The 27,417-nt window shown below is 39.0% G+C and overlaps 1 protein-coding gene across 1 annotated transcript in view; it reads left to right on the top strand.

The window, feature by feature from the left end:
* The window catches only part of gphnb (gephyrin b), a 75,799-nt gene that overhangs the window by 23,812 nt on the left and 24,570 nt on the right, over positions 1-27,417 (top strand). Inside the window, exons 7-10 of the mRNA XM_053614872.1 lie at positions 225-500; positions 3,090-3,224; positions 20,081-20,122; positions 23,468-23,542. Of these exons, the coding sequence (XP_053470847.1) occupies positions 225-500; positions 3,090-3,224; positions 20,081-20,122; positions 23,468-23,542 (528 nt within the window). The remainder of the gene's footprint in view (positions 1-224; positions 501-3,089; positions 3,225-20,080; positions 20,123-23,467; positions 23,543-27,417) is intronic.

Below are 27,417 nucleotides of genomic sequence, written 5' to 3'. Positions count from 1 at the left end.
CTAATGAGCAAGCCAGAGGTGATGGTGGAAAAGGAAAAAACCTTGAGAGGAACCAGACCCCTCTTCTCTCGTCTCTTCTTTCCTCTCCTTTATTTTCATCTCTTCTCCTCTCCTCTTCCTATTCCTTTCCTTGTCTCTCCTCCTCTTTTCTTTTTCTCTTCATTCGGTGGATCTCGTCTTCAGATTTTCTTCTTCTTCTTCTATTCTTTCTTTTGCGTCCACAGGAGTGTTTCCAGTTCATCCTTCCTGCTCTTCCTCACGCCATAGACCTGCTGCGTGAGGCCGTCGTAAAGGTGAAGGAAGCAGCCAATGATCTGGAGGATCTGCCCTCACCCCCGCCCCCACTGTCCCCGCCTCCTTCCTCGAGCCCCGCCCACCGCCAGACTGAAGACAAAGGAGTGCAGTGTGAGGAGGAAGAGGAGGAGAAGAAGGACAGCGGCGTGGCCTCGGCTGAGGACAGCTCCTCCTCCCATATCACTGCTGCTTCTATCGCTGCCAAGGTAAGCGGGCATGGTCAAACAAGGAGGCGGGGTTATATTTTTTTTTAAATGTCCCAGTATTCAAATATTGTATTCTTCCTAGAAACTAGGACTAAGAATAGGAGTGGAAAGCCATTTGAGATTTGTCTGTTTTTTTCTTTTTTGGAGACAAATGACTTTGGAACTAGGTTTGGGCAATATATTTTTCAAAAATCATATCATTATGCTTGAAGACACTTCTATGATAAAGTTACAATGAAGTTATCTATTCTAAGTTTGCTAAGAAGCTGGCTGTAAAAAAAAAAAAAAAAAAAAAAAAAAACCTTGAAAAACTGAGCAGAGTTTGATGATGATTTATTTAATGTCTGTTGAAATAACATTCCTAAAGCTGAAAATCACATTTTAATATAATCAGCTGCTTCCTATAAGAGTTTGTAATTGTTATTAAAAATGTTTGGGAAAAGATCTCAGAAAAGTGTATTGTGCCACAATTTATCACAATATTGATATACCCCATCTACCCCATCTACCCCATTCTCCCATCTACCATCTTCCCCACATGATCTCAGCACTTGTAATCCACCAATTCAAATACTTTCCACACTTGAGAAAACATCTTCCATCTCATTCACTCATTTGAGCTATTAATTCTTTTTTCTTTCTGAATATCCATGAGCAGAACCCAATCTAGTTCCATTGTGTTCCATCCACCCGTCCATTTTTTGTACCGCTTATCCTACACAGGTCCTGGAGACTATCAGGGTGCCACAATCCCACACAATCCCACACAATCCCACACGCATTCACATACTACGCCAATGCGAATGATCAATCTTCAGAGACTGGGGAGATGAAACCAGATTATCCACAATGCAGAGGTGGGAATTTAGCCCCCAACCCTGGAGGTGCGAGGCAAATATGCTAACCACTAAGCCACTGTGTGCCCAGTCCCACTGTGTTAACATTCTGAATAATATAAATAGCATAGATCAGTCAGAAAAAAAGGTAGTTGGGATTATTTGCACTTGTTTTTAGGCAACTGAGCTTCAGACTAAGAAATAAACAACTTTGCATAAGAATTGTGTTGTGTAACTGACATCATATTAAACCAATTAAATTTTAATGACCAGTCATATGTGGAAATCCTTGTTTCTAATTAACCTTTGCCTTGCCCCTCCACCACCTTCGAATCCCGCCTCCACCCTGGGTGCGCAGAGTTTGCATGTTCTGGCCGTGCTTTGGTGTTTTCTTCTGGGTACTCCAGTTTCCTGCCCCAGTCCAGAGACATGTGTTGTAGGCTGATTGCCGTTTCCAAACTGTCCATAGTGTGTGAATGGGCGTGTGAGTGTGTGTGTGATTGGGACCTGTGATGGGCCCTGTCCAGGGTGTCCCCTGCGTTGTGCCCCTGGGATAGGCTCCAGGCTCCCCGTGACCCTGTGATAAGCAGTGGTATGGAAATGGATTGATGGATGTATGGATTGATGGATGGATGGATGGATGGATGGATGGATGAATACCTTTAGCAGCTGTGTTCCTTGCTTTATATGACCCACTTGTTTGAACCATCTCATGAAATGAATTCATCCACATTATGTGTTACTGCATGTGTATTATTTTTTCACTATGTGTGTGTGTGCGTGTGTGTGTGTGTGTGTGTGTGTGTGTGTGTGTGTGTGTGTATCTATACCACTGTTGCTGTGAACAGACCATCTCCATCCACACCCTCATTTTACCATCACGCCTTCCACAGATTGACAGGTATGCTCATCCAACCAACATTCAGTCCACCTGTTTTTTCCATTTTAAAATAATTGTGTAATTGTGTTGGATATTGTAAATTGTTCTTTGGAAAAAGGCAATTTGACAGATACACTGAAAACAGCAGTTGGGAGAGATTTTTTTGAGGAAATCGAAGCTTGATTCCACAGTTTTTAGTAACTATGGACTAATCTAAAACTACAACAGATAAGCTACAACTTGTGCAAAATGCACCAGCGAGAATATTAACACAAAATGAGATCATATTAGTCCAATTTTAGCATCACACCACTGGCCTTTTTCCTTTACAACTACTCTATTTTTATCACTAGTTTATAGTAAATTCATACATCTCTGACTCAGGGAGACTAAACCATGACCATCAATATTATTATTCTCATTGCTGTTATTACTGTTGTCCATTTTTGTTCATTGCCATTGCTACTGTTTTTATTATTGCCTTTTTACTGTCTTTTTTCCACCCTATTTTTTATTTTCTAATTTTCTCTCTTCCTCATCCTTTCCATCTCATATTTTCTCCTTGTTGCTATCTACAGGATGATGTGGAAGGGTGTATATCTGTAGTGGGGGGACGCACAAAGAAAACTTAATATTCCGTTTGTAAATTAATCAGGTGATCAAGTGTCATCATATATTTTTAAAAAAGTTTCCATGACAAATTTTTTTTTTTCATTTTTTATCAAATTTTTGGTTCTTCCATTTAGATTTTATAATTTGCAAACAGACTGAAATTGTTCTTCAGACTGACTGTGTCATTAAAGGTACAGTAAATGTTCCTTTTCCTTTCACTCTTTTTCTCACTGTGTTTATGTGTGTGTGTGTGTGTGTTAGATTCCAGACTCCATCATCTCACGGGGTGTTCAGGTCCTCCCTCGGGACACGGCATCTCTCAGCACCACGCCGTCCGAGTCTCCTCGAGCTCAAGCCACCTCCCGCCTCTCCACTGCCTCCTGCCCAACACCCAAGGTAAGAGCCACGGCCGCGTTTACTTCCCGCTTCCTGTTCACACTCGCTTCCTGCTTTCCGTTCCCACCACATCCTGTCCACTTGCTGTCTGCTTTGCAGCCACTTGCAACTGCTCACACACCCTACTCACGTACCCTACCTCATAAGATGCTTCTGTGTTCGTAAATATATATTTGTGTGCAAACGAGGATGAGAACAGTTGAGTGTTTTCTCCACCTTTCATTGGATACAATGCAGTCAGTTTTGACATTTTACACATTGAAGTTGTCAGGGATGACAGAATGTGACATTCACATATGGAGGGAAATTGAGTACGCTGAGCTGTCCGTTTATTCTGTTCATTTAGGTGAACTGTAAACCTGCTAATCTGAGAACCTCAGAAGCAAGAGCCAATAAAACTGGTCAATCCTTTCTGAAAATGAAATGATTATTAAAGACAACCTAAAATGAAATATGATCCTTTTTACATTATTATTCACGTCCCAGGTCATAGTGTGCATTAGTATCAACCGCTTAAATGACTAAACTGTTTTTCTGAAGTTTCTGTCTTCAGATTTCTGACTGTGTAATCATGCACATGTGGGTGGGAGGAAAATAATATATAAAATAACAAATCATATCATATAACATCCCCCCAAAAAATCCTAGCTTTCATTGAACAATAATGCTGAAGTGATTTCCGCTAAAAAATATACTATTTTATGGAAGAAACACTGATTTCACGCCACCATCAGGTAGCTCTTACACCAGATTTTTTCTCATTATATTCTTAAAGGTTTCAAAAGAAAATGGTTTGGGGGGGGCTTTGAGCTCGCTTTATCCATATACCAAGATGACATTCCCTTATATCCACTGCTTAAGTTTGCATTTAATCAGCCAACACATGTTGCATATACATATACGAACTTTATCGGTGTGTGTAATGTGAGCGTATGTGTGGAGGAAATCCTTGAGAGCACATGAAGATATTGTGCATTATAAACATGCAAGACTTATTGCATTTAACTGTGATCAAGGTAGAAATGAAGGTGGGGAGTTAATAATGTAATAATATTTCTCATTCAAATAAAGAAATACCGGACATGCGTTTTGCTTCGGTTTAACTGAATATTGCACAGTGAATAGAAACATATTACATGTGTGGTGTAGGTCATATATTCATGCGGTACAAGGCTTTGAAAAACGTTATGTATGTTTATGTGTGTTATGTACAAAGCTTAGGTGTTACTGCAGACAAGGAAGTCAAAGAACAAGAGGTTTGTTTGGGGAAAGACTAAACTACACACTACACCAGTAGGAGGTGCAGAAGTGCCATTTCAGAGACAGGACAAAAGTTATGGTGACTAACATTCTACATTAAGGCTTCATTAATGTCTCTTATATGACAGAACGCATAGGTGTGTGCTATATGTACGTCTCTTGCATATATTTATGACTAATACTTTCATATATTATATTATTCATACCTATGAGAGCTTTTCTATTACAACATGCAATTTACCACTCATACTGTTATCTACACAATAGCTACTGCATATATTTACTGCCCATAGCCTAGTTATTTATATATTTACTGTATACAGTCCTGCTTGAAAGTTTGTGAACCATTTAGAATTTTCTATATATCTGCATAAATATGAGCTAAAACATCATCAGATTTTCTAAAAGTAGATAAAGAGAACTCAATTAAACAAATGAGACAAAAAATATTATACTTGTTCATTTATTTATTGAGGAAAATGATACAATATTACATATCTGTGAGCGGCAAAAGTATGTGAATCTTTCAGTGCTTTCAGTATCTGGTGTGACCCACTTGTGCAGCAATAACTGCAACTAAACGTTAGGGGTAACTGGTGATCGGTCCTGCACATCGGCTTGGAGGAATTTTAGCCCGTTCCTCAGTACAGAACAGTTTCAACTATGGGATGATGGTGGGTTTCCTCACATGGACTGCTTGTTTCAGGTCCTTCCACAACATTTCTATTGGATTAAAATCAGGACTTTCCATTCCAAAACATTAACTTTATTCTTCTTTAACCATTCTTTGGTAGAACGACTTGTGTGTTTAGGATCGTTGTCTTGCTGCATGACCCACTTTCTGCAAACTGCAGACGGGCAGCAATGTTCTTTATGGAGAGCAGAGGCATTCTCCTTGTAACCCTGTCATGCACACCATAGTTGTTCAGTGTTCTCCTGATGGTGGACTCATGAACATTAAAATTAGCCAACGGGAGAGAGGTCTTTAGTTGCTTAGAAGTTACCCTGGGTTCCTTTGTAAGCTTGCGGACTATTACACGTCTTGCTCTTGGAGTGATCTTTGTTGGTCGATCACTCCTGGGGAGGGTAACAATGGTCGTAAATTTTCTCCATTTGTACACAATCTGCCTGACTGTGAGATGGATTTGAGATGGTCTTGAGATGGTTAGAGATGGTTTTGTAACGTTTTCCAGACTGATGAGCATCAACAACTCTTTTTCTGAGGTCCTCAGAAATCTCCTTTGTTCATGCAATGATACACTTCCACAAACATGTGTTGTATCAGACTTTGATACTGTAGATCCTTGTTATTTAAATACAGGGCACTCGCTCACACCTGATTGGCATCCCATTGATTTCACTTTCAAATTAACTGCTAATCTTAGAGGTTCACATACTTTTGCCACTCACAGATATGTAACACTGGATCATTCTCTTCAATCAATAAATGACCTAGTATAATATTTTGTTTCATTTGTTTAATTGGGTTCACTTGATCTACTTTTAGGACTTGTGTGAAAATCTGATGTTTTAGGTCATATTTATGCAGATATATAGAAAATTCTAAAGGGTTCACAAACTTTCAAGCACCACTGTGGCACATACAGTGCCCTCCACAAATATTGGCACCCCTGGTAAATATGAGCAAAGAAGGCTGTGAAATTTGTTTTAATTGATTAAACTTTTGATCTTTTGTTCAAAACATTAACAAAAATACTCATCTCTCATGGATATCAAACAACTGCAAACACAACACAGATTTATCAAAAAAATATCTTTGTTAAATATAAGTGGTCAACAATTATTGGCACCCTTTTAGTCAATACTTTGTGCTACCTCCCTTTGCCAAGATAACAGCTCTGAGTCTTCTCCTATAACGCCTGATGAGGTTGGAGAATACATGGCAAGGGATCTGAGACCGTTCCTCCATACAGAATCTCTCCAGATCCTTCAAATTTCGAGGTCCACACTGGTGGACTCTCCTCTTCCGTTCACCCCACAGGTTTTCTATGAGTTTCAAGTCAGGGGACTGGGATGGCCATGTCATGACAAAAGGACATGGCATCAACACAATTCACTGAAGCCTCACCTTCTTTTTTCGGGGATGCCTTTGGGCGGGATTATGCTAATATTTCAAATAGTGACGTAGACATTTGCAGAAGTAATATCTGGACTTCGATTGAGGCGTTTTAGCCTGGTCTGGAGCAGTGTTCTCTAGTGTTGTGTCCAAGTCCACCTTTGTTGAGTTCGAATCAAAACCAAGTCCTTAACCAACCAAATCCGAGTCCAAAACGGGCCGAGTTGGACTTAAGTCCGAGTCCTTAATGGCCGAGTCCGAGTCGAGTCCGGAAAGTAATTAAATTGAAAAAAGATTTGAAGTTGCAATTGTAAACTCAACACTGAGCTGTTAAATTAATATTTTAACCTTCACAAACCAACAGCAACATAAATGTAACAAAAAATACCACTATTACACCTTGCTATTGCCATTTAATAAATTTAATTCATGTCATCAGCACCTCAATTAGTTTCCTCTCAAAGAAAAAAAGGGATATAGAGGTATATGTAGAACTTTTATTATATTACAAGTGCATAAAAATACAAAGGAAGCTGTTTTGTTATTGTATCACACTATATTGTGTCCTCCAGTTCGAGCTGACATTTCAATGACTTGATACGTCTCCCCCACAGTTACAGTATCTCACAAAAGTGAGTACACCCCTCACATTTTTGTAAATATTTGATTATATCTTTTCATGTGACAACACTGAAGAAATGACACTTTGCTACAATGTAAAGTAGTGAGTGTACAGCTTGTGTAACAGTGTAAATTTGCTGTCCCCTCAAAATAACTCAACACACAGCCATTAATGTCTAAACCGCTGGCAACAAAAGTGAGTACACCCCTAAGTGAAAATGTTTTTTAAATTTTTTCCCTCCCCGGTGTCATGTGACTTATTAGTGTTACAAGGTCTCAGGTGTGAATGGGGAGCAAGTGTGTTAAATTTGGTGTCATCGCTCTCACACTCCCTCATACTGGTCACTGGAAGTTCAACATGGCACCTCATGTCAAAGATCTCTCTGAGGATCTGAAAAAAAGAATTGTTGCTCTACATAAAGATGGCCTAGGCTATAAGAAGATTGCCAAGACCCTGCACGGTGCACGGTGGCCAAGACCATACAGCGGTTTAACAGGACAGGTTCCACTCAGAACAGACCTCGCCATGGTCGACCAAAGAAGTTGAGTGCACGTGCTCAGCATCATATCCAGAGGTTGTCTTTGAGAAATAGACATATGAGTGCTGCCAGCATTGCTGCAGAGGTTGAAGGGGTCGGGGGTCAGCCTGTCAGTGCTCAGACCATACGCCACACACTGCATCAAATTGGTCTGCATGCCTGTTGTCCCAGAAGGATGCCTCTTCTAAAGATGATGCACAAGAAAGCCTGCAAACAGTTTGCTAAAGATAAGCAAAGGACATGGATTACTGGAACCATGTCCTGTGGTCTGATGAGACCAAGATAAACTTATTTGGTTCAGATGGTGTCAAGCGTGTGTGGCGGCAACCAGGTGAGGAGTACAAAGACAAGTGTGTCTTGCCTACAGTCAAGCATGGTGGTGGGAGTGTCATGGTCTGGGGCTGCATGAGTGCTGCCGGCACTGGGAGCTACAGTTCATTGAGGGAACCATGAATGCCAACATTTACTGTGACATACTGAAGCAGAGCATGATCAGTATGCAGTATTCCAGCATGATAACGACCCCAAACACACCTCCGAGACGACCACTGCCTTGCTAAAGAAGCTGAGGGTGAAAGTGATGGACTGGCCAAGCATGTTTCCAGACCTAAACCCTATTGAGCATCTGTTGAGCATCCTCAAACAGAAGGTGGAGGAGCACAAGGTCTCTAACATCCACCAGCTCCGTGATGTCGTCATGGAGGAGTGGAAGAGGACTACAGTGGCAACCTGTGAAGCTCTGGTGAACTCCATGACCAAGAGGGTTAAGGCAGTGCTGGAAAATAATAATGGTGGCCACACAAAATATTGACAGTTTGGGCCCAATTTGGACATTTTCACTTAGGGGTGTACTCACTTTTGCTGCCAGCGGTTTAGACATTAATGGCTGTGTGTTGAGTTATTTTGAGGGGACAGCAAATTTACACTGTTATACAAGCTGTACACTCACTACTTTACATTGTAGCAAAGTGTCATTTCTTCAGTGTTGTCACATGAAAAGATATAATCAAATATTTACAAAAATGTGAGGGGTGTACTCACTTTTGTGAGATACTGTATATAGTCTGAGAGAGAGAGTACAGAGTAGAGTTACAGTTAGCAGCGTGTCATAACAACAAGCTTCATGCTTTATTACTGCTTTTAATCTGTCTATGAATGACAGCAAACTAATTTCTGAACACAGCTCTGTTCTTCTAACTTTCATTTTAATTGTTAAATTGAAAAAAAAAATAAAAATCCCTTTCAGCAGGGATTATGATATTTACTACATTTAACAATATTTATATATTTATATATTTATTACATTTCTCATTTTACATGCAATTCAAGACTGGAAACACCAAATGCTAATGTTTAGTACTACGGAATACTACGGAAATTACAAAATAAAATAGACTTCACCGTATGCAAGATATATATATATATATATATATATATATATATATATATATATATATATATATATATATATATATATACCTACAGTGATTCTTATTAAATTTACTGAAGTTATTCAGTCAAAGGAGTGAGTAATTTTCTCTTAGTCTTTTGTTGATTGATGAACCTTAATGACACAGACAGAAGCAGGTTTATTAGACTGCTGTCACTTTAAGACCTCAGGCACAGATCCAATATACCGTATTGACACATCTCCGATTTTTTCCCAACTGTTTACATACACTTAAGACATAACCGACTGTGTTTGCATGAATCCTCGGCCAGACCTGGATTTTGACATGAAGTGTGTGTATTTATTTGACCGTGCAAGCGCAATAAGCCACTAAAGAGAACTCAATTCGGTACTGGCACGATGAGGCGGCTTTCTGTGCACACGTTTCTGTGTGGCAGGGAGACATTCATTAATTTCTTGTTATCTTAATTTTATGCCGACATCCCACCCTGCATTTAGGGAGGTAGCTCCACCACCCCTGCAACCCCATCTGTGTGTTTGTGTGTGTGTGTGTGTGTGTATATATACATACATATATATATACTTTAAATAACATCAGCTATGCTAATGAGCAATTGACACCTGTTAAACTCACCTAAACTCATGTCTTTTACAACCATTAAACTCACCATGGGCAATCGAAAACTCGCTGTTGAAAACTTGCAAAACTGTTTTTGACTATTTCTGACCCCTATGAAGCAGGGGTATACTTTAGTGTAGTCTGGGGTGAAGTGCGTTTTGTATTTTCTTTTTTTTTTGGACACTGCCGTGACACGCATTAACACTACAGTGATACTGAACTACAGCGGTACACTGAACTGATGGATGAACTGAAGAGAGAGAGAGAGTTCGACTTTAAAGCCCGCCCACAGAGAAAACTGATAGGTCTAGCTAGCAGAAAGAGACACCCATCAGGATACGCGCCCTGTCACTCTCTATCGCTCTTGTAACTCGGGCTGCATGTATTTTGGCTACTATATAGTAGGTAAGTACGCAGTTTCGGACGCAGCCTCACTCTCTGCTCCTACTGGCCGCTCGCTTGCTCCCAAAACAATCGATTTCCGGGGTATTGTATATAATTTGCGGCCGTCAGGGAGCCGCAATCGGGAGACTCCCGGAACTTCCTGGAGAGGTGGGATGTGTGTTTATGTTGTTATTTATTTTTTAGCTTCAATTCATGTTACACATGAGTTCGAGTGCAAATTTACCTGAGTGCGAGACAAGTCCGAGTTCGTTCATAATTGGACTCGAGTCCGGGATCGAGTACCTCGACTCTAGTTTTCTCTGTTAAATAGTAAAAATCCCTTTGTGGCAGACTATGAGCCTTATAAATTTGCAGAACTTATACATGCACAAACAGATACGTTAAACACTAAAGGAAAAGCAAAACATTAAAAAGCATCATATGACCCCTTTAAGTCCATTATTACCAAACACTGTTTATCGCCTGCTTTAGTATTTCTAAAATGTTCAGCATTTCCCCTTCTGAGTGCGTTACATTCAGAGTTGGATAAATGGAGTTCATGATCAGTGTAGCCCGAATTGTTGTTATTTATTCCTTTTAAAAAAAAAAAATAGGGGTTTTCCGGTCTACCTAATTTAAGCAAATTTTAAATAGAGCCAGAAATTCAATAAAACCTACTTGGGAAAAAATAGGTCATATTTACATTACATATAGGTGCACGATGGCTTAGTGGTTAGCAAGTTCGCCTCACACTGCCAGGGTTGAGTTTTGATTCGTGTGTGTGCTGAGTTTGCATGTTCTCTCCGTGCTACGGGGGTTTCCTCCGGGTACTCTGGTACCCAACCACCCCCCCACGTCTTGTCCAAGGCATGTCAAAGTGTCCGTAGTGTATGAATGGGTGTGTGTGAGTGTGTATATGATTGTGCCCTGCGATGGAGTGGCACCCTGTCCAGGGTGTATCCTGCCTCGTGCCCCATGCCTCTTGGGATAGGCTCCAGGTTCCCTGTGACCCTGTATAATAAGCAGTATAGAAGATGGATGGATGGATTATATTATATACAAATGTTTATTGTGCATTATGATTTGTGTACAGTGATCACACATAAACTTAGCAATGATCCAGTGTGCTGCATTCCATATACAGAACTCAACAAGACATAAATGTCTCTGGAGACACAAATGTGTGCTTTCTTTTATTCTCTCATGATATTTTTCTATCCAAGTATTTTGCACGCACTCTCTTTGCATAATTTTTTCACACAATCAGTTCCCATCTCTCTCACATCTTCTCTACAGCCACACACTAACTCTTACACCTCAGACAGGCAAAAACAGGGTTTGGGATATTTAGAAGTTTTATTTTGGAATTGTTGAAAGAATCATGAAAGTTTCCATGCAGCTTATATTTAAACCCCTTTATTATTTCCCTTTTTGTGTAATTGTTTCTTTACTAATGTGTGTCACACGTGTTTGCTGTCTGATATTTGCTTCTTTATTCACTATTACAGCTATGAAGCTTAATGTATAACGTAGTCCATCTTAGACAAAACAAATCTGTAAATCTATGGCCAAGTCTTCATATACCTGTCTCCATAACATCATTAATCCACACAAACTAATATTTTTAAATAAATAAATAAATAAATAAAGCAGAGATCGTCCATAGCTACAGATTTGAGTTTTGCGTGGAACTGTTTCATCATCTGCATCATTGCCAAACTGTTCTCTTAGTTACTTGAGCTATTTTTCATGGGTTATAATGTGATTCGCGACATTCTCATCAATGAAGCCTTTCTGAAATGGTCTGAGGGAGCCAAAGTAATAGCGAATGGTAGATTAAGATGGGAGGATGGTGCTAAGGAAAGACAATCTGAACAAAGGGAAGTGATAAAAATCATGCAACTCGAAATAAACAATCACACAAACTTCCATTAAATTTCAAATGGATAGCAATTGTATTTGAATTGAAATTTCTTTCTCACTTTTTTGTTACTTACATCTGTGACATCATATATTTTTTTATATAAACAAATTAGTACAAAAATGTCCATCTTTCTATCTGTGCAATTTTATGAGACATTATATTTGTTTTATATAAATAAATTAGCATGAAAGGTATCATGTCTAGATGAGAGAGAGAGAGAGACAGCTGAGTGACAAATAACACCACAGCTTGTTCTACTGGTTTATGTGGATTCTGTACATCCTTTTATAGAATTGTTTAAAATTCATGAGGGGAAAGATTTCCAGTGAATCGTAAATGTAACTCAAATTCGGACTGTAAATGGGAACATGGAAATTACAGAACTGAATCAAATTGTGTTGAATTGTAATTGAGATGTTCTCATTGTTTTATTGCACATTCCATCTCTCCCTTTCCCTTATACTCTCTCACTGCATTTTATTTCTTACTATCATTCATCTGCCAACTCACTTGGATGGAGAGACACACACAGAGAAATATATGTGTGTGTGTGTGTGTATATATATATATATATACACATATATATATATAGAGAGAGAGAGAGAGAGAGAAATAGATGGAGCATAAGAATGGATGAAGATTACAGAGAGAGAAAGAAAGAGAGATTCCCTCTCTCTCTCTCTCTCTCTTTCCCTCCTCCCTCTTTCTCTGCTTCTGTCCAATCTTCATCTATTCTTGTGCTCCTACTCTCCTCCTCTCTCCTCCCTCTTCTCTCTCTTCCTCATGCACACACACTCTGTCAGATTGTCCGTAACAGTGAGTGTATGTGTGTGACTGAGCTCATTCTGCGGATGTAGAAGATGGTAAGTCCATTAATTTTCGTCACATTGGATTCATTTTCTTGCGCATGTGTAAGTGTGTGTGTGTGTGTGTGTGTGTGTGTGTGTACATTTTTTTCTTCATACATATTAAAATCTACAAGATGTTAATTGCTCTATCTATAAGTATGCATGTTTGTATGCTATTTTGTGTGTGTGCTTGTGTGTGTGTGTGTGTGTGTGTGTGTGTGTGTGTGTGTGCATGTGTGTGTGCTCATGCGAGCATGTCATGCTGCCACTTGGTTTCTGCGGAGGGTGGATGGAGTGTTATGTAAAGGCAGATTATAGCATTCCTATTTTTCTCTCATTCTTTTTTTCATTTTTCATAGTCTTGTTTGTAAGGGTTTGTCCTGAAGGCACCATAACTAAGTTCTTAGGTAATGAGGTGTTTTTACAGAGTCCTTAAAGTACCCCTAAACTCCAAAATGATATTTATTGATTAACTCCAGAGAGAGAGAGAGAGAGAGAGCACAAAAAAGTACAAATCCAGCCAAGTTGAGTATGTAAAAATCTGCAGTGTGTCTCATTTACAGTTGAGTGTAAAAATGTGCATCCTCTTGTGATTTCTAGTTAGTGAAAAGAAACATGTGCCTCAATTTAATAAATTTATCTAAAGGGAAAAAAGAACTCTGCTAAGTCTATACATACAGTATCATATACATTTATAAATAATAATAATAATAATACACAATAATTATAACACAAGTTACAACACAAAGGGACAAAGGTAATTAGAAAGACAAAGGGTAGGTATACGTTTTTTTTACCACCAATAATATCTCACCAATCTTAACTCTCTGATCATTTTATTTGATTTATTTTTATTACTGATTAAATCTTTAATCTTCTTCATCATGTCCTAAAAGTACACATATTTTTGCACTCAGCTGTAATTCAGTTTTATAGTCTCTAAGGAGTGCTTTGTTTATCATTTGTAATAAATTTTTAAAAAATAATAAAAAAAAAACTACAAAAATGATACAATTATAATGTGTCCATGTAAGTGGTGAATGATTGGTGGCCAGAATGTTGATTACTAAAATTCACCATTTTGTAGAAGAACACCTTCCACCTGAGATAATTCACCAACCTGGCCTTTCTATTTTACACCAGAATGCATTTAGTCACTACTGTATGAAGATTGCCACTAGATTGGTTAGCACTGTTGCCTCACATCTCCAGGGTTTGGGGTTTGAATACCGCCGCCCTGAGTGCACAGAGTTTGCATGGTCTCCCTGTGGGCGTTTCCTCCGGGTACTCAGGTTTCCTCCCCCAGTCCAAAAACATGCGTTGTAGGCTGATTGGCATGTCCAGATTGTCTGTAGTGTGTGAATGTGTGTGTGATTGTGCCCTGTCTCCTGCCTTGTGCCCCCACGACCCTGTGTACTGTAGGATACACTAAATGGATGGATGGATGGATGGATGGATTTCCACTAGATGAGGCTCTACATCAGGGATGTTTAACAGAAATTTATGAAGATCTTTGACCTTGCTTTCAAAGGTCCGGATAAGTAACTAACATGATTGAATAGTGACAACAGTTAACTTTAAATGAGTAATCATTAATGATTAGTTCATGGCTATAAATAAGACTAATCAATGTGAGGACTTGTGTTCTTGTTCTGATTGGCACTTGATATTATCACTTTTGGCTAGTGCCACGGACATCTGTTTTGAACTTGAAGCAGAGAATAAGCACATTCTTCCCTGTCCATTTTTAAAGATCTTGCTTCATGGACAACTCGTCTGTTTTAAGCAAGCCATTTCATTACTTCACTAATCATGATAGAAATTGTAAATTAAATTATATATATATATATATATATATATATATATATATATATATATATATATATATATATAAAACTTTTGAAGGTCTGTGAAAACTCTGCCCTTTCTGACCTAATGTCTAATGACCTTTCTGTCGCTAGTCTCTTGTCCGATGAGCTTCCTTCAACTACGTAATTTACATAAATGCCTGTGACTTGATAAGCTGCAACCAAGGGTCTTGTACAGAATCCAAACAGTAGCTCTTCTACAGTATTTTCCACATTCTCAGGTTTGGCCCATTGAAATACTTTGCTGTGTCCCGTATCTGGACCATCCTATCTGTGAATATCATTAAGCTACAAGTTGCTATTGTTTACCAAGCAGTTCCAGAGGAAATCTCTGCAGCAAGTCACTTTAAACAGAATGTGAGTGTGGCCTGAATTGTTTCCAATTGCGGTGAGTAACGTTTGGTGCAGTAAATGAGTGATTAGTGTTTTGTTTCAGCGGAAGAAGGGAGCGACTGTTTGAGACGGTTCCAGCTGAACAGCTTGCGTGTGAGCGGTTGAGCCGATTTCACAGTCAGTGTGTTCGTGGTGTAAAAAGCTCTGAAACATTTTTACAGATCTGGGCGACAAACGTCCTACTCATTTATGGTTCCCTTCTGATTTATGGTGGTGTTATGATGGCCTTTAAGGACATTTTTACAAAAGTCAAGGTGTGCCATGTACATTTTCCTGTCTTGTTCTCAAGATCTCAACATCGTGACTGTTTTCTTGTTGCAAGAGAACAAAAGTTTTATATTTATTGAAATTACAAGTCATCCATGATGGAGCAAAACAACTAGGTTTAGGGTATTTACTTGTTATCTATTATTTGTTAATTTGATGATTTCCAGGCTAAAATAGATCCTTTAAAGAGTGTTATGGCAATTTGAGCAATTATTTAAAAGCTGTCCCATCTTTAGATGTCCTCTTATCAACTTGCAACAGTGATGACCGCTCAGGACATCTGCACAGTATTACATAATTATCACATACACACTGCTTGTTTAAGCCCATACTGTGACCTGGACAGGAAGTGGACATGTGTGTATTATCTATAACAGGAACGGCTTTGAAGAGACTGATGTTCTTGGTGTGCGCAAGTCATTTTTGCATGTAGGTCAGACATAGCCGTCGGTCTTTTGAGCTCGATTAGCCTTCTATGGTCCAGGTGTTTTTACACTCTGAGTCACTACCATTCCGGCTTCAAGTTGGTATAGATATCCTAGCACCATTGCTTAGTCCATGAACCTAAATTCTGGTCAATATGACTCCTTCTGATGTGTGAGTCAAGCAGTGTTCAGCTTGCAGATGGTTATTTTGCCAGGGTTATAAATACAAATTCCTTCCAGACAACAGATTTATTTCACACATTTCTGCCATTGTGTGGGCATGGGTTACAAAATGGGTCATCATAGCTACATTCATTTATTGTGCATATTGTTCGTAATGTTCATTTTATTAATGTATTTTTAAATGTATTGTTTCCCTACTTCTCTTTCACACTGATCAATGATTTGATTTAAATGACTTGCTTATTTACAATTTGTCTGATATATTTATTAGATTTAAGCATTTCCTAATCTAATAGTCTAGTATATGGGTATTGCTGCATGAATAGTTAGGGGTCCAAGCACAGAGTGGTTTTCTATTCTTGCATCAATACCTATATACTAGACTATTAAATTTCAGTGCTTGGCATCTTCTCAGTGACATGCCGTCGTATTAGTTTGTTTGTTTGTTTAAATATATATATATATATATATATATATATATATATATATATATATATATATATATATATATATATATATATATTATCTAGATGCTATTGAAAAACCCTGTCTTTCTGTCTGATCTGGCAACCTCAGAGGTGTGAACTACATGTGCAGTAGGTGACTTGCATAATCTGAATGGGGAGCACAGAAAATCAATGTAATCATATGTATAACCCGAGTCTGAATACAAGTAACGTTCCCCATGTAAATATTGATGTAACTCTTGGTGTTAAGGCACTGATTCTGAATACAGCCCATGGGGCAGCCTGAGCTAACCCAAGACCAGAATTTTCAGATGGACCGAGATCAGGTTTTTGAAGATTTGTCTAAAATTGATCAAATCCTGTGTAACTGATTATCAGTGTGGCCTACCAAACAAACTGCAATTAACAGAATTTCATGTAGGGTGAATTTTTACTGTGAGCCTAAACTTATGGGCTCACTGTATAGTTCTATTTTAAAACAGTGTTTTTTTTCTGACTTTTTCTTAAATAGTGATTTTTTTTCTGCAAAAGACAGATATCAAAATTATTGGCACATCTTTCTTCCATGTAAAACATCCCAAGCCCCTTTATATACTTATGGGTGCACATGTGGGCTGCCATCTTCGATTCAGGCCACAGGTTTCAGTAGGGTTAAATAATTACATTTGCAAAGCATTGATTTTGTGTCCCCACAACTATATCTTTTTTTATTTAGATGTACACGTTTGTCGGGCATTGTCTTGTTGAAAGCTTAATTAAAGGCAGGCTAAAATATCCTTGTATGTGGTACCTGGTAGAATTTATAAATTCATCAATTATCACAAGAGCCCCTGGTCCTTAATAGCCCAAAATATCAATGATTCTCCAACATGTTTTAGAGTGAGTATTATGTGCTTTTTCTTATACAGAGTACCATGTTTCTTCAATCATTGAAAGTGATTTTAGTTCCATCTAACTACAGCACATGATTCCAACTGTAGTTCTAATGATGCTTCATGAAGTTCAGGTGCTGTATTTTGTGACAGTTCTCAGCAAGGTATTCTTTCTTGCAGCTTTTCCAAAAAGTTCATTTTTATGAAAGTGGCATTTAACAGTTGATTTTGAACATTTTTGGCAACTTATTAACTGTTCAACTTATTCTTGTTCTGTTTATTATTAATAGATGTCTAGGTGATAACATTAAAAACCACTAACAGATGAAGTGAAGGGGTGGGATATATTACACAGCATGTGAACAGTCAGTTCAACTTGAAGTTGATGTGTTGGAAGCAGGAAAAATGGGCAAGCATAAGGATCTGAGCAACTTTGACAAGGGCCAAATTGTGATGGCTAGACGACTGGGTCAGAGCATCTCCAAAACACCTACAGTGGGCACGTGAGCATCAGAACTGGGCCATGAAGCAATGAAAGAAGGCGGCCTGGTCTGATGAATCATGTTTTCTTTTATATCATGTGGATGGCTGGGTGTGTGTGTCACTTATCTGGGGAAGAGATGGTACCGGGATGCACTATGGGAAGAAGGCAAGCCGGCGGAGGTATATGATGCGCTGGGCAATATTCTGCCAGGAAACCTTGGGTCCTGGCATTCATGTGGATGTTATTATGACATGTACCACCTTCCTAAACATGGTTTCAGACCAGGTACACCCCTTCATGGCAACGGTATTTCCTAATTGCAGTGGCCTCTTTCAGCAGGATAATGCGTCCTGCCACACTGCAAAAGTGGTTTGTGGAACATGAAGAATTCAAGGTGTTGACTTGGTCTCCAAATTCCCATCTGTGGTATGTTCTGGACAAACAAGTCCGATCCAAGGAGGCCCCAAATAGCAATTTACAGGACTTATAGGATCTGCTGCTAACATCTTGGTGCCAGATACCACAGCACACCTTCAGAGGTCCTGTGGAGTCCATGCCTTGACGGGTCAGAGCTGTTTTGGTGACACAAGGAGGACCTACACAATATTAATTATTGGTTTTAACGTTATGGCTGACCAGTGCATTTTATAATAATATTTTTTGAGGTGTCTCCATTTTTGCAACATTTTTAGAGGAAACATTCGTTTAAATTTTTAAATATTACAAAAATATATATATTTCTTATGATGAGTAATTTCTCCTGTGTATTTGAGTGGTAAATGTATACAGTTTATTTCATACAATGTTTTTGTCAATAATTGTGGAGGTGACTCCACATGTTAAGCCAACTGTATTAAAGCATAGAGAGGCAGAAACAGCTTCCTGGAATGGAGCATGCTTTACTACCCTTTCTGTGCCATAAATCAACCGGCCATAAAACTACTGTGAGTGCCAATAAATCTTGACATACAATGCTGCAGTGGTCATTTTTGGAACATTCTGAAACATTGGAAAACATGGCTGTCTCTTATGCTTTTACAGCCTTTTATTAGGACTGATCTAATATACTCCATTGAGGGGAATGGAGTTTCACGTTTCATTGTTCGATTTTTATGCCGTTGATGCTGAGCCAACATTGACAAATGACACTCCGTTCATATTCATTCACTATTCATTTATTAATGCAGGGAATAAGCCCACTGAGGCCTAGATCTAATGTATAGTGATAGTTTAATAGTTTAATAGTTCAATTTAAAAAGTACAGGTCTCCCTAGTCCAAATTGATCAATCAGGTCTGAAGTTTGCCCCTTTAGTTTTGTGCTCTTAATTTGGGTTGAACCAAGCGGCAGGTTAAAATTATCCCTCATTCACCTCAGCATCTAAACACAGAGTTGCTATTGTGGTTTCTGACACGGTATGACACACTGTTATCTCTAAAAAATAGATCATATTACTAAATATGACAGATCGATTACTAAATATTATATAATATTATATATTCACTGTACTTTTCTGTGATATAGTTCGAGTATATTAGGCAATCCAAATATAATCTTCTGATTATAGAATCAGAATCAGTGAGTCTCTCAAGTCCAATATTTTATATTTACCTCATTGTGTGCTTACTAACTTCTAACAGTGGGTAATTACGTGAAAGGATTTCAACATGTCATGTTTATTCTACCATTAGACTGTAATGATATACCAGAATTCTATAGTAGAGAGTTCTTGTACTGTTAACGTTATGCTATATTGTATAGAAATGATAATGTAACTAAAGACCTGAATGTATGATGTCACTCTTAAATGTGCTGTACGATTGTAAATCAGAGAAAGCCTTGTTTCTACATTGTTCCCAAACTGATGACGACTGTGTGAGCCTTTTAATAAGATCATCTTGGACTTTAATTGAATCCTTGAACTGTAGCTTCAGTGTTGTATGGCATTTACTGTTCATTTTTAAAAGTGAAGTTGTAGGCAGATACTGACAGTATCTGGATATCATGGATATCATACTGTGATTTTTACATGTTGTTCCTCCTTTGAATGTGTTTAAATGTGTTTTGCTCCACTTTGCTTTGGCTTGTGTACAGTCAGTTAGTCCTTCAGGCCTGCAGGGGACACTGTCTGTCTCAGTCTTGGCTTAGCTGGCTGCTCTGATTAATTGCTTCTCTTCTTTCTCCCTTCCCTCCCTCCCTCCTTCCTTCCACTCAGGCGAGGCTCCCTTCCTCTTCCTCCACCCTAAGCATTGCTGAGGTACCCCTGCATGATCCGACGCATGCCTGTTTTAGCCCCTGTATTGCGGATTTAACCCTCTGCTGTTTTACTCATCTGTCTTGTAGTTTCGTTCCCCTCATTACTGTCATGCCGTTCCTCTCTCACCAGCCTGTCTTTTTTGTTGCACCTCTTCTTCCTGTTGTGTCATTATCTCTTTCTTCTGTTACCCCCTCTGTCCTGTTGTGTCACATCCCGCTTTCTCACCAGCTCCTCCGTCAGGTACACCCTTCTATCCTGTCGTGTCACCAGCACTTCCTTCTTTTACACCCCTCTGTCCTGTTGAGGCTGTAATCCAAACACCTGTTACATCCCTCTGTCCTGTCGTGTCACCAGTTTTTCTATCTGTAATATCTCTCTGTCCTGTTGTAACTGACCCTTCCTGTTGTGTCACCCCTCTGTCCCGTTGCATCACCCCTCTGTCCTGTTGCGTCACCCCTCTGTCCCGTTGCGTCACCCCTCTGTCCCGTTGCGTCACCCCTCTGTCCCGTTGCGTCACCCCTCTGTCCCGTTGCGTCACCACGCTGTCCCGTTGCGTCACCACTCTGTCCCGTTGCGTCACCCCTCTGTCCCGTTGCGTCACCACGCTGTCCCGTCGCGTCACCACGCTGTCCTGTCGTGTCACCACACTGTCCTGTCGTGTCACCCCTGCTTTCTCACTAGCTCCTACTTTTGTTACACTCTTCTGTCCTATTGTGTCACCCTCACCTCTTTCTGTTACATCCCTCTACCGGTTGTGTCATCAGCCCTTAGTTCAGTTACATCCCTCCATCCTGCTTTGTCACCAGCTCCTCTTTCAGGTACACTCTTTTGCCCTGATCTGAAACCAGCTCTTCCTTCGGTTACACCCATACATTGTATTGTCATAAGTCCTTCCTTCTGTTACACCCAATCATTCCGTCTGTTATACCGTCCTGTTACGTTGTCACCGGCCCCGCTTCTATTATATCTCGTCGTCCTGTTGTAACCTGTCATTCCTTATATTGTGTCTTTCCATATTTCCGTTTCATCCATATGCCTTGTTTGACCCCTCTATCCTGATATTTATTCCCCTATCATACCGTTTTGCCCCATTGTTTTTTATTTTGATTATCCTGTTGTCTCATGCGCTATGTCGCTTCTTATGTTGCCACCTTGTCCTGATGATTCCCTCAGTAGTACTGTTATCCCACTGGGGTATTTTTTCGTAGAAATATATTTCCATTCTATTTCATCCTACCTGCGACCTTGCCTCCTGTGTCTCATGGTGCATGATCTGCTAAAAAGAAATATGTCATTTAACTGTGCTATTTGTATCCTTTCTGGATCTAGTTTCTATAGGTCTTGCAGTTGTCACTGCCACATTTTTGGTTTGATGTAGTATTTTTTTTGTTGGACATTGTAGATTTTAGCCATCTTTTAACTCTTCATTTCAGTTTATTTTTTGTTTTTTGGCTATTTTTGTCTTCTGTTCATTTATGTCTGTATTTCTGTGTTGTTTGTTTTTGTTTTGTTTTGTTTTTTAACTCAAATCTACCTTGAAACCACAATTTCATTAAAAGTTTTGAACAGGTTATAAGTTAAATTATACATTATGTCATATACAAATCTCAATAAGTTTATCTTTCATAAATGAATTCATCAAAAGCAAATGCCAGAGAGGAGTATAGAAAATATCCTCTGATTGCACAGGCTTATAAACATGGAACCTAGGGATGTTATGATGTACTCACACCAAATGGTCTCATGTTGCTGCAAAACATGTATTTATTAGGAATATTCATTTAAAATGCTACACTTTAATAGATTTGATTAAATGAAACTGCGTCTTCATCTGCACTCGTGTCTGTGCAGTTTGGATGTCGGTGTGGATTGGAAACTCGACGTTACCATCCACTGGAAGGCTACAGCAGTTTCCTCTGTCAGTCAAACATAATCCAACTCTCATTTTTCTTTCAGACGCCTACCATGGGCGAGGACTCACACTGCCTCATTGTCTGATATGCTTTGGAGTGTACACTAGAGCCATAAAGAGCGTGCACTATCAAGTACTATTTCATTAGCTCATTTTTCAAAACCACATTTAAATCTTAGCTACTCAATTGATAGTTGTTATGCGAACAAAAGAAATATCACACAGTTCCCATCATGCACTTATAATTCTTTAATAAAATATTAGTCATGTTTTGTCATTGTTTCTATTTGTAGATTTTATCTCAAAGTAAGACATAGACGGCATGTTTGCTTGCTTTAAAATAGTTTATGATTTAAATATAATGGCTTCTATAATCCACAAATTGTGATATTTTTCATTTATATATCATGTTTATCGCACATTAAATGCAAATAGCTTTTAGGCAATCAGTGTGTTGGTGTCTTTCAGGAGAATTGGAGTGAAATCTTTAAAAGCAGTGGTCTCCATTTTCACTGTTGCGGGTAACCAGAGTTTGAAATTGAACTTTAAATGTGCAAAAAAAAAAAAAAAAAGTCTGTAGCTTTCAGAACTATCTATAGAGAAGAAAAGAACAAATTCACCAAGCGAAGGGTTTTCCCAGGCCATGCCACACTAATCTATACTCAAATTCCATGCACAAATGTTTCATTTATGCAACAACAACAAAAAATCTGGTTTTTCTGGTACAGAATATAAATATAGAATATTGAACTATGCAATTTACATACATTTATTTATACACAAATGATATAACATGGTATAATATAAGGTATAATAAAGTATTGTTGAAATATATTAAATTATAATTAGCAAGAGTGGACAGGAAGCTATGGACATGTAAGGAAAGACTGAGTGTTAATTATAACAGGAAACAGTGACCATAAAAGGAAAGTGGAAGACAAATGTGCACATGATGACTGACAAATACAGCAGGTTCAGAACAGGGCTGGTGTCACAGTTTACAATCTGAAGATGTTTAGGAAATTCTCTGAGCGGTATGTGTTATGTTCTAATTCTTAGTCTTGAGAGTTTCTGAAGTCTAGACTGTTATTCCACAACGAAAGACCATTTTTAGTTCATTTTTCTTTTTCATTTTTTTTTTTAGTTTGAAGGCTCCAAGTGCATCTGTAATTATTGTTTCTCATTTTCAGTGAGTGTGTGTGTGTGTGTGTGTGTGTGTGTGTGTGTGTATGCGTGTGTGTGTGTGTGTGTGTGTGTGTGCGTGCGTGTGTGCGCGCGTGTGTGTGTTGCAGATTGCATATGTGTTCTAGTACTTGTGTAGTTCAGCATGCGTAAGAAAGTCTGTGCGTGTGTTTGTGGCTGTGCGCATGCGTGCGTGTGTATGTGCATATGTGAGTGTGTGGGGTGAGTGACTATCCTGTGGCTTCCTCCAGGCGTCTCGGAGAGAGTTCAGGGCCCATCTGGATGAGGTCATCACGCTCAAGTCAAGGTACTCTACCTTGGACCAGGTAAAGAGTTCCATTCTCCTCCCTCCATTAGCGCACACACACACACACACACACACACCAGAGGCAAATCATACACAGAGCTATCATACTACTAAAACAGCTAACAACACAGCAGTTAACAGTTATCAACTGAAAGGGTGAGAGTTAATGAGAACAGGAAACAACGACCATAAAAGGAAAGTAGAAGACAAAAGCCAAGGCAGTGTGCAGATTATGAAGGACGAGCAGGATCAAAATAGTTGATCAGAGCAGGATGTGACAGTTTACACCGACTAGCTTGCTTAGCCACAGCAGCACAGCTAAACACAGAGCAGCAATGCCAGACACAGAACATCTAACGTAACAACAGCAAAGCAAGCAAATGCAGAGAGCAGATAACAGAAATATCACACAGAAGACTCATGCAACACACAAAACAACAAATACAGACGTACTAGCACTAAAATTACACTCCCTAATACAGAGCAGCCACAGAACGACTAACACCACTAATCAGATACTAACACAGAGAGCTACAGTTATACACAGCTAACAGAAAGGTCACTATTAATCACAGTGCAATGACCACATTTAAAGACAGAGAAATTAACACAGATGGTCACAGACCAGCCAGTAATGCTGAACACAGAGACACTATCACAGCTAATAGCTAAGCATGCTGATGGCTGTCACTGCTAATTAAAGAGAACATGAGACTCTGACCGAGGCACTGTGGGTAGTGTTGTCTCCTGGCTAGCTGTGTATTACTGTATATTGCTCTAGCGTCTCTGGTTCGATCCTGAGCTCAGGTTACTGTCTGTGAGGAGTTTTGCATGTTCTCCTTGTCAGTTTCCTCCCACCTCGCAAACACCTGCTTGTACGTGTGAATGAGTGTGTTGTGAATGAGTGTGGGCATGTGTGTATGGTGCCCTGCGATGGACTGGCGTCCCATCTGCGGTTAATTCTCCTGCCTTGCACCCAGTGTTTCTGGGATGGGCTCCAGAACCAACATGACCCTGACCAGGAGAAAACACTTACTGAAGATGAATGAATGAATGAATGAATGAATGAATGAATCCCTATAGACAGCACACAGAATGTTACAATAATTTTTTCCCTGCTTTGCTTGGCCATAGTCTCTCACTCATTGGAAGAAAAAAAAAAACAAAACATTCACAGTGTGTATGTGTGTTAAATGTTGCAGCCAGAGGGAAGATCATGCCAGGTTTTTAACTTTTCCTGCCAATCTCTCTTGGTCTCTCTGTGTGCCTGTGTGTGCCTGTGTGTACCTGTGTGTACCTGTCTGTCTGTCTCTCTCTCTCTCTCTCTCTCTCTCTCTCTCTCTCTCTCTCTCTCTGTCTCTCTGCCTCACACACCTTATTTTGTCCCAAATACTGGTCCTTATATGTATGTGCCACAAGGCACATATGTTCCATTTCTCTACTTAAAAAAGATGCTGAAAAGGACCCTCTATGAGGCAAAAAGCACCCTTTGGCAAAGGCCACGCTGATTCCGACTAACCCCAGGCTTGATTTTTGAAAGCGTAGTCCATTAAAACCTTTTACATAATAGCTTATGGCAAAAAGTCACACAAATGCTTTCTAAAAATATCACATAAGCCCTAGTCATGGTGTCACTTTCTCTGCAATAAAATATCTCCTCTGTGATAAAACACACAGAGGACATCAAGGACATCCTCAACACGAGCTTCTTGCAGATTTCCTTTCCCCAGATGTTTCTGCCACATATGGCAATATGATCACATTATTCTATCATAAGTGAGGTTTACAGAAATCTGTCATTATGTAGCAGAGGTGCCAACATTTACAGCTTAGCCATAGCATTTAAAATATTCAGCCCATTGCAAGGATGATATGGGAGACAGTCGAGATCTGTGCTTGTCTGTCTGTCTGTCTGTCTGTCTATTTATTTGTTTTCCCTGTCATCCTTCCTGTCACCAGCACTTTTATGAGTAAAATTATGCTCGTGGACTCGACCCTTGAAATGATTAGACAGGACCAAATACATCGGTTGAGTTTGTTGAGAGCAGAGAGCGACAAAGTGGATATATAACGTTAAGGCAGATGATGAAGAAAATCTTTAGTGTCTTCGCACATTGATTTATTGGGCCATTGAGCAGCATCAGGGTTACAGCCTTTAAAAAAAAAAAACTGAAAATAATTATTTAAACAGAGTGCGATTGATTAAAAATTTCCTTTACAGATTAAATAATTTGATTTGTTGCACTTCAACATACATTAGTGATGTATATTTGTATGTCTGTGTGTATATCTATATACTGTGTGTGTGTGTGTGTGTGTGTGAGAGAGAGAGAGAGAGATAAAGAGTACATGTATGTGTGCACATGATTTCATATGGATTATGCAAGTACTACAGATGGAGATTGTGTGTGTGTGTGTGTGTGTGTGAGAGAGAGAGAGAGAGAGAGAGAGAGAGAGAGAGAGAGAGAGAGATAGATCTGCTGTGCTTCTTTCATTCCTTTCTCTGTCATCTTAATTCTCAGTCCATATTCTTATCTGTTATAGATCTTATTTATACTCTGATATGAGTGCATAGGTACATCTGAGTATATCTATATACAGTGTGTGTGTGTGTGTATGTGTGTGTGTGTGTGTGAGAGAGAGAGAGAGAGAGAGATAAAGAGTACATGTATGTGTGCACATGATTTCATATGGATTATGCAAGTACTATAGATAGAGATTGTGTGTATGTATGTGTGTGTATGTATGTATGTGTGTGTATGTATGTATGTGTGTGTGTGAGAGAGAGAGAGAGAGAGAGAGAGAGAGAGATCTGCTGTGCTTCTTTCATTCCTTTCTCTGCCATCTTAATTCTCAGTCCATATTCATATCTGTTATAGATCTTTTTTATACTCTGATTAATCATCTGATTAGTCACTCACCCCCCCCCACCCCCCCACCCCACACACACACACACACACATACTACCACTGCCATCAGACATGAACACCTATTAATTATCTGCTAATCAGGTAATTACCTGCAAATCTATCACTTAATTTTAAATCTGTTAATTAACTGCAAAATAATGTGTGAAATGAAGCATGTCACACCTCTCAGGACTACAGTTAGTAACCCTTTCAAGTCCTTTTCCTATAGCGGCAAAAACACTATATATGCACCCAGAATACATGGTGTAATTGTTCTCAAAAACTATAAATCTCACTAACATATCTGTCAGTTCAGTCTCAGAAACTGACACATAGTTACTGAGAAACGCATAGTTACTGAGATGTTATTGGTGGTGTAGCGATATATTTTGTCAAACAAAAAAATTGTAATAAAAAAGAAAAAAGCCATTAAAAATCATGCATTTTTAAGATCAAATGTTGACTGAGTGAATGTTTAGAATTTGCACATTTGCTTTGCTGGTTTTTACGAGCTCTGAAGAAGGCATTATCAATATGAAATGACATTTTATCACAAGCAGTAACTGTGACTTTAAAGCGTTAACAAAACTTTAGCATTCAAAATTAGCATTCAGTTGTCAGTCAGTTGCTTTGCGATTGTTCTGAAAAATGGTGTCTAATATGTAAAATTACATGGTGTTAATTAGTAAAAGACAAAAATTCATGTAAGTGAATGTCTGCTTCAGCTGAACCTCTCTCTCTCTCACACACACACACACACACACACTTCCTTGGCTTCATTTCTTCTGCTCTAGGAACTGTATTTGCAGGCACTGGCTAGAGAACCTCATGGTGTTGTTTGTTTAATAAAGAGTTTTTTCTGTACATATTCATGAATGCACTTATAAATTAGTTAATATTTTCAGGGTTCTCCCTATGTCTGTATGGGTTTCCCCAGGGTTTTCGGGGTTCCTCCCACTCCGTAGGTGGATTGACTATAATAAAT

The sequence above is a fragment of the Ictalurus furcatus genome, chromosome 25, assembly GCF_023375685.1.
Source record: "Ictalurus furcatus strain D&B chromosome 25, Billie_1.0, whole genome shotgun sequence".
NCBI lineage: Eukaryota > Metazoa > Chordata > Actinopteri > Siluriformes > Ictaluridae > Ictalurus > Ictalurus furcatus.
The sequence above is the reverse complement of the archived record's forward strand: the minus strand, read 5'-3'. Positions and strand labels throughout refer to the sequence as shown.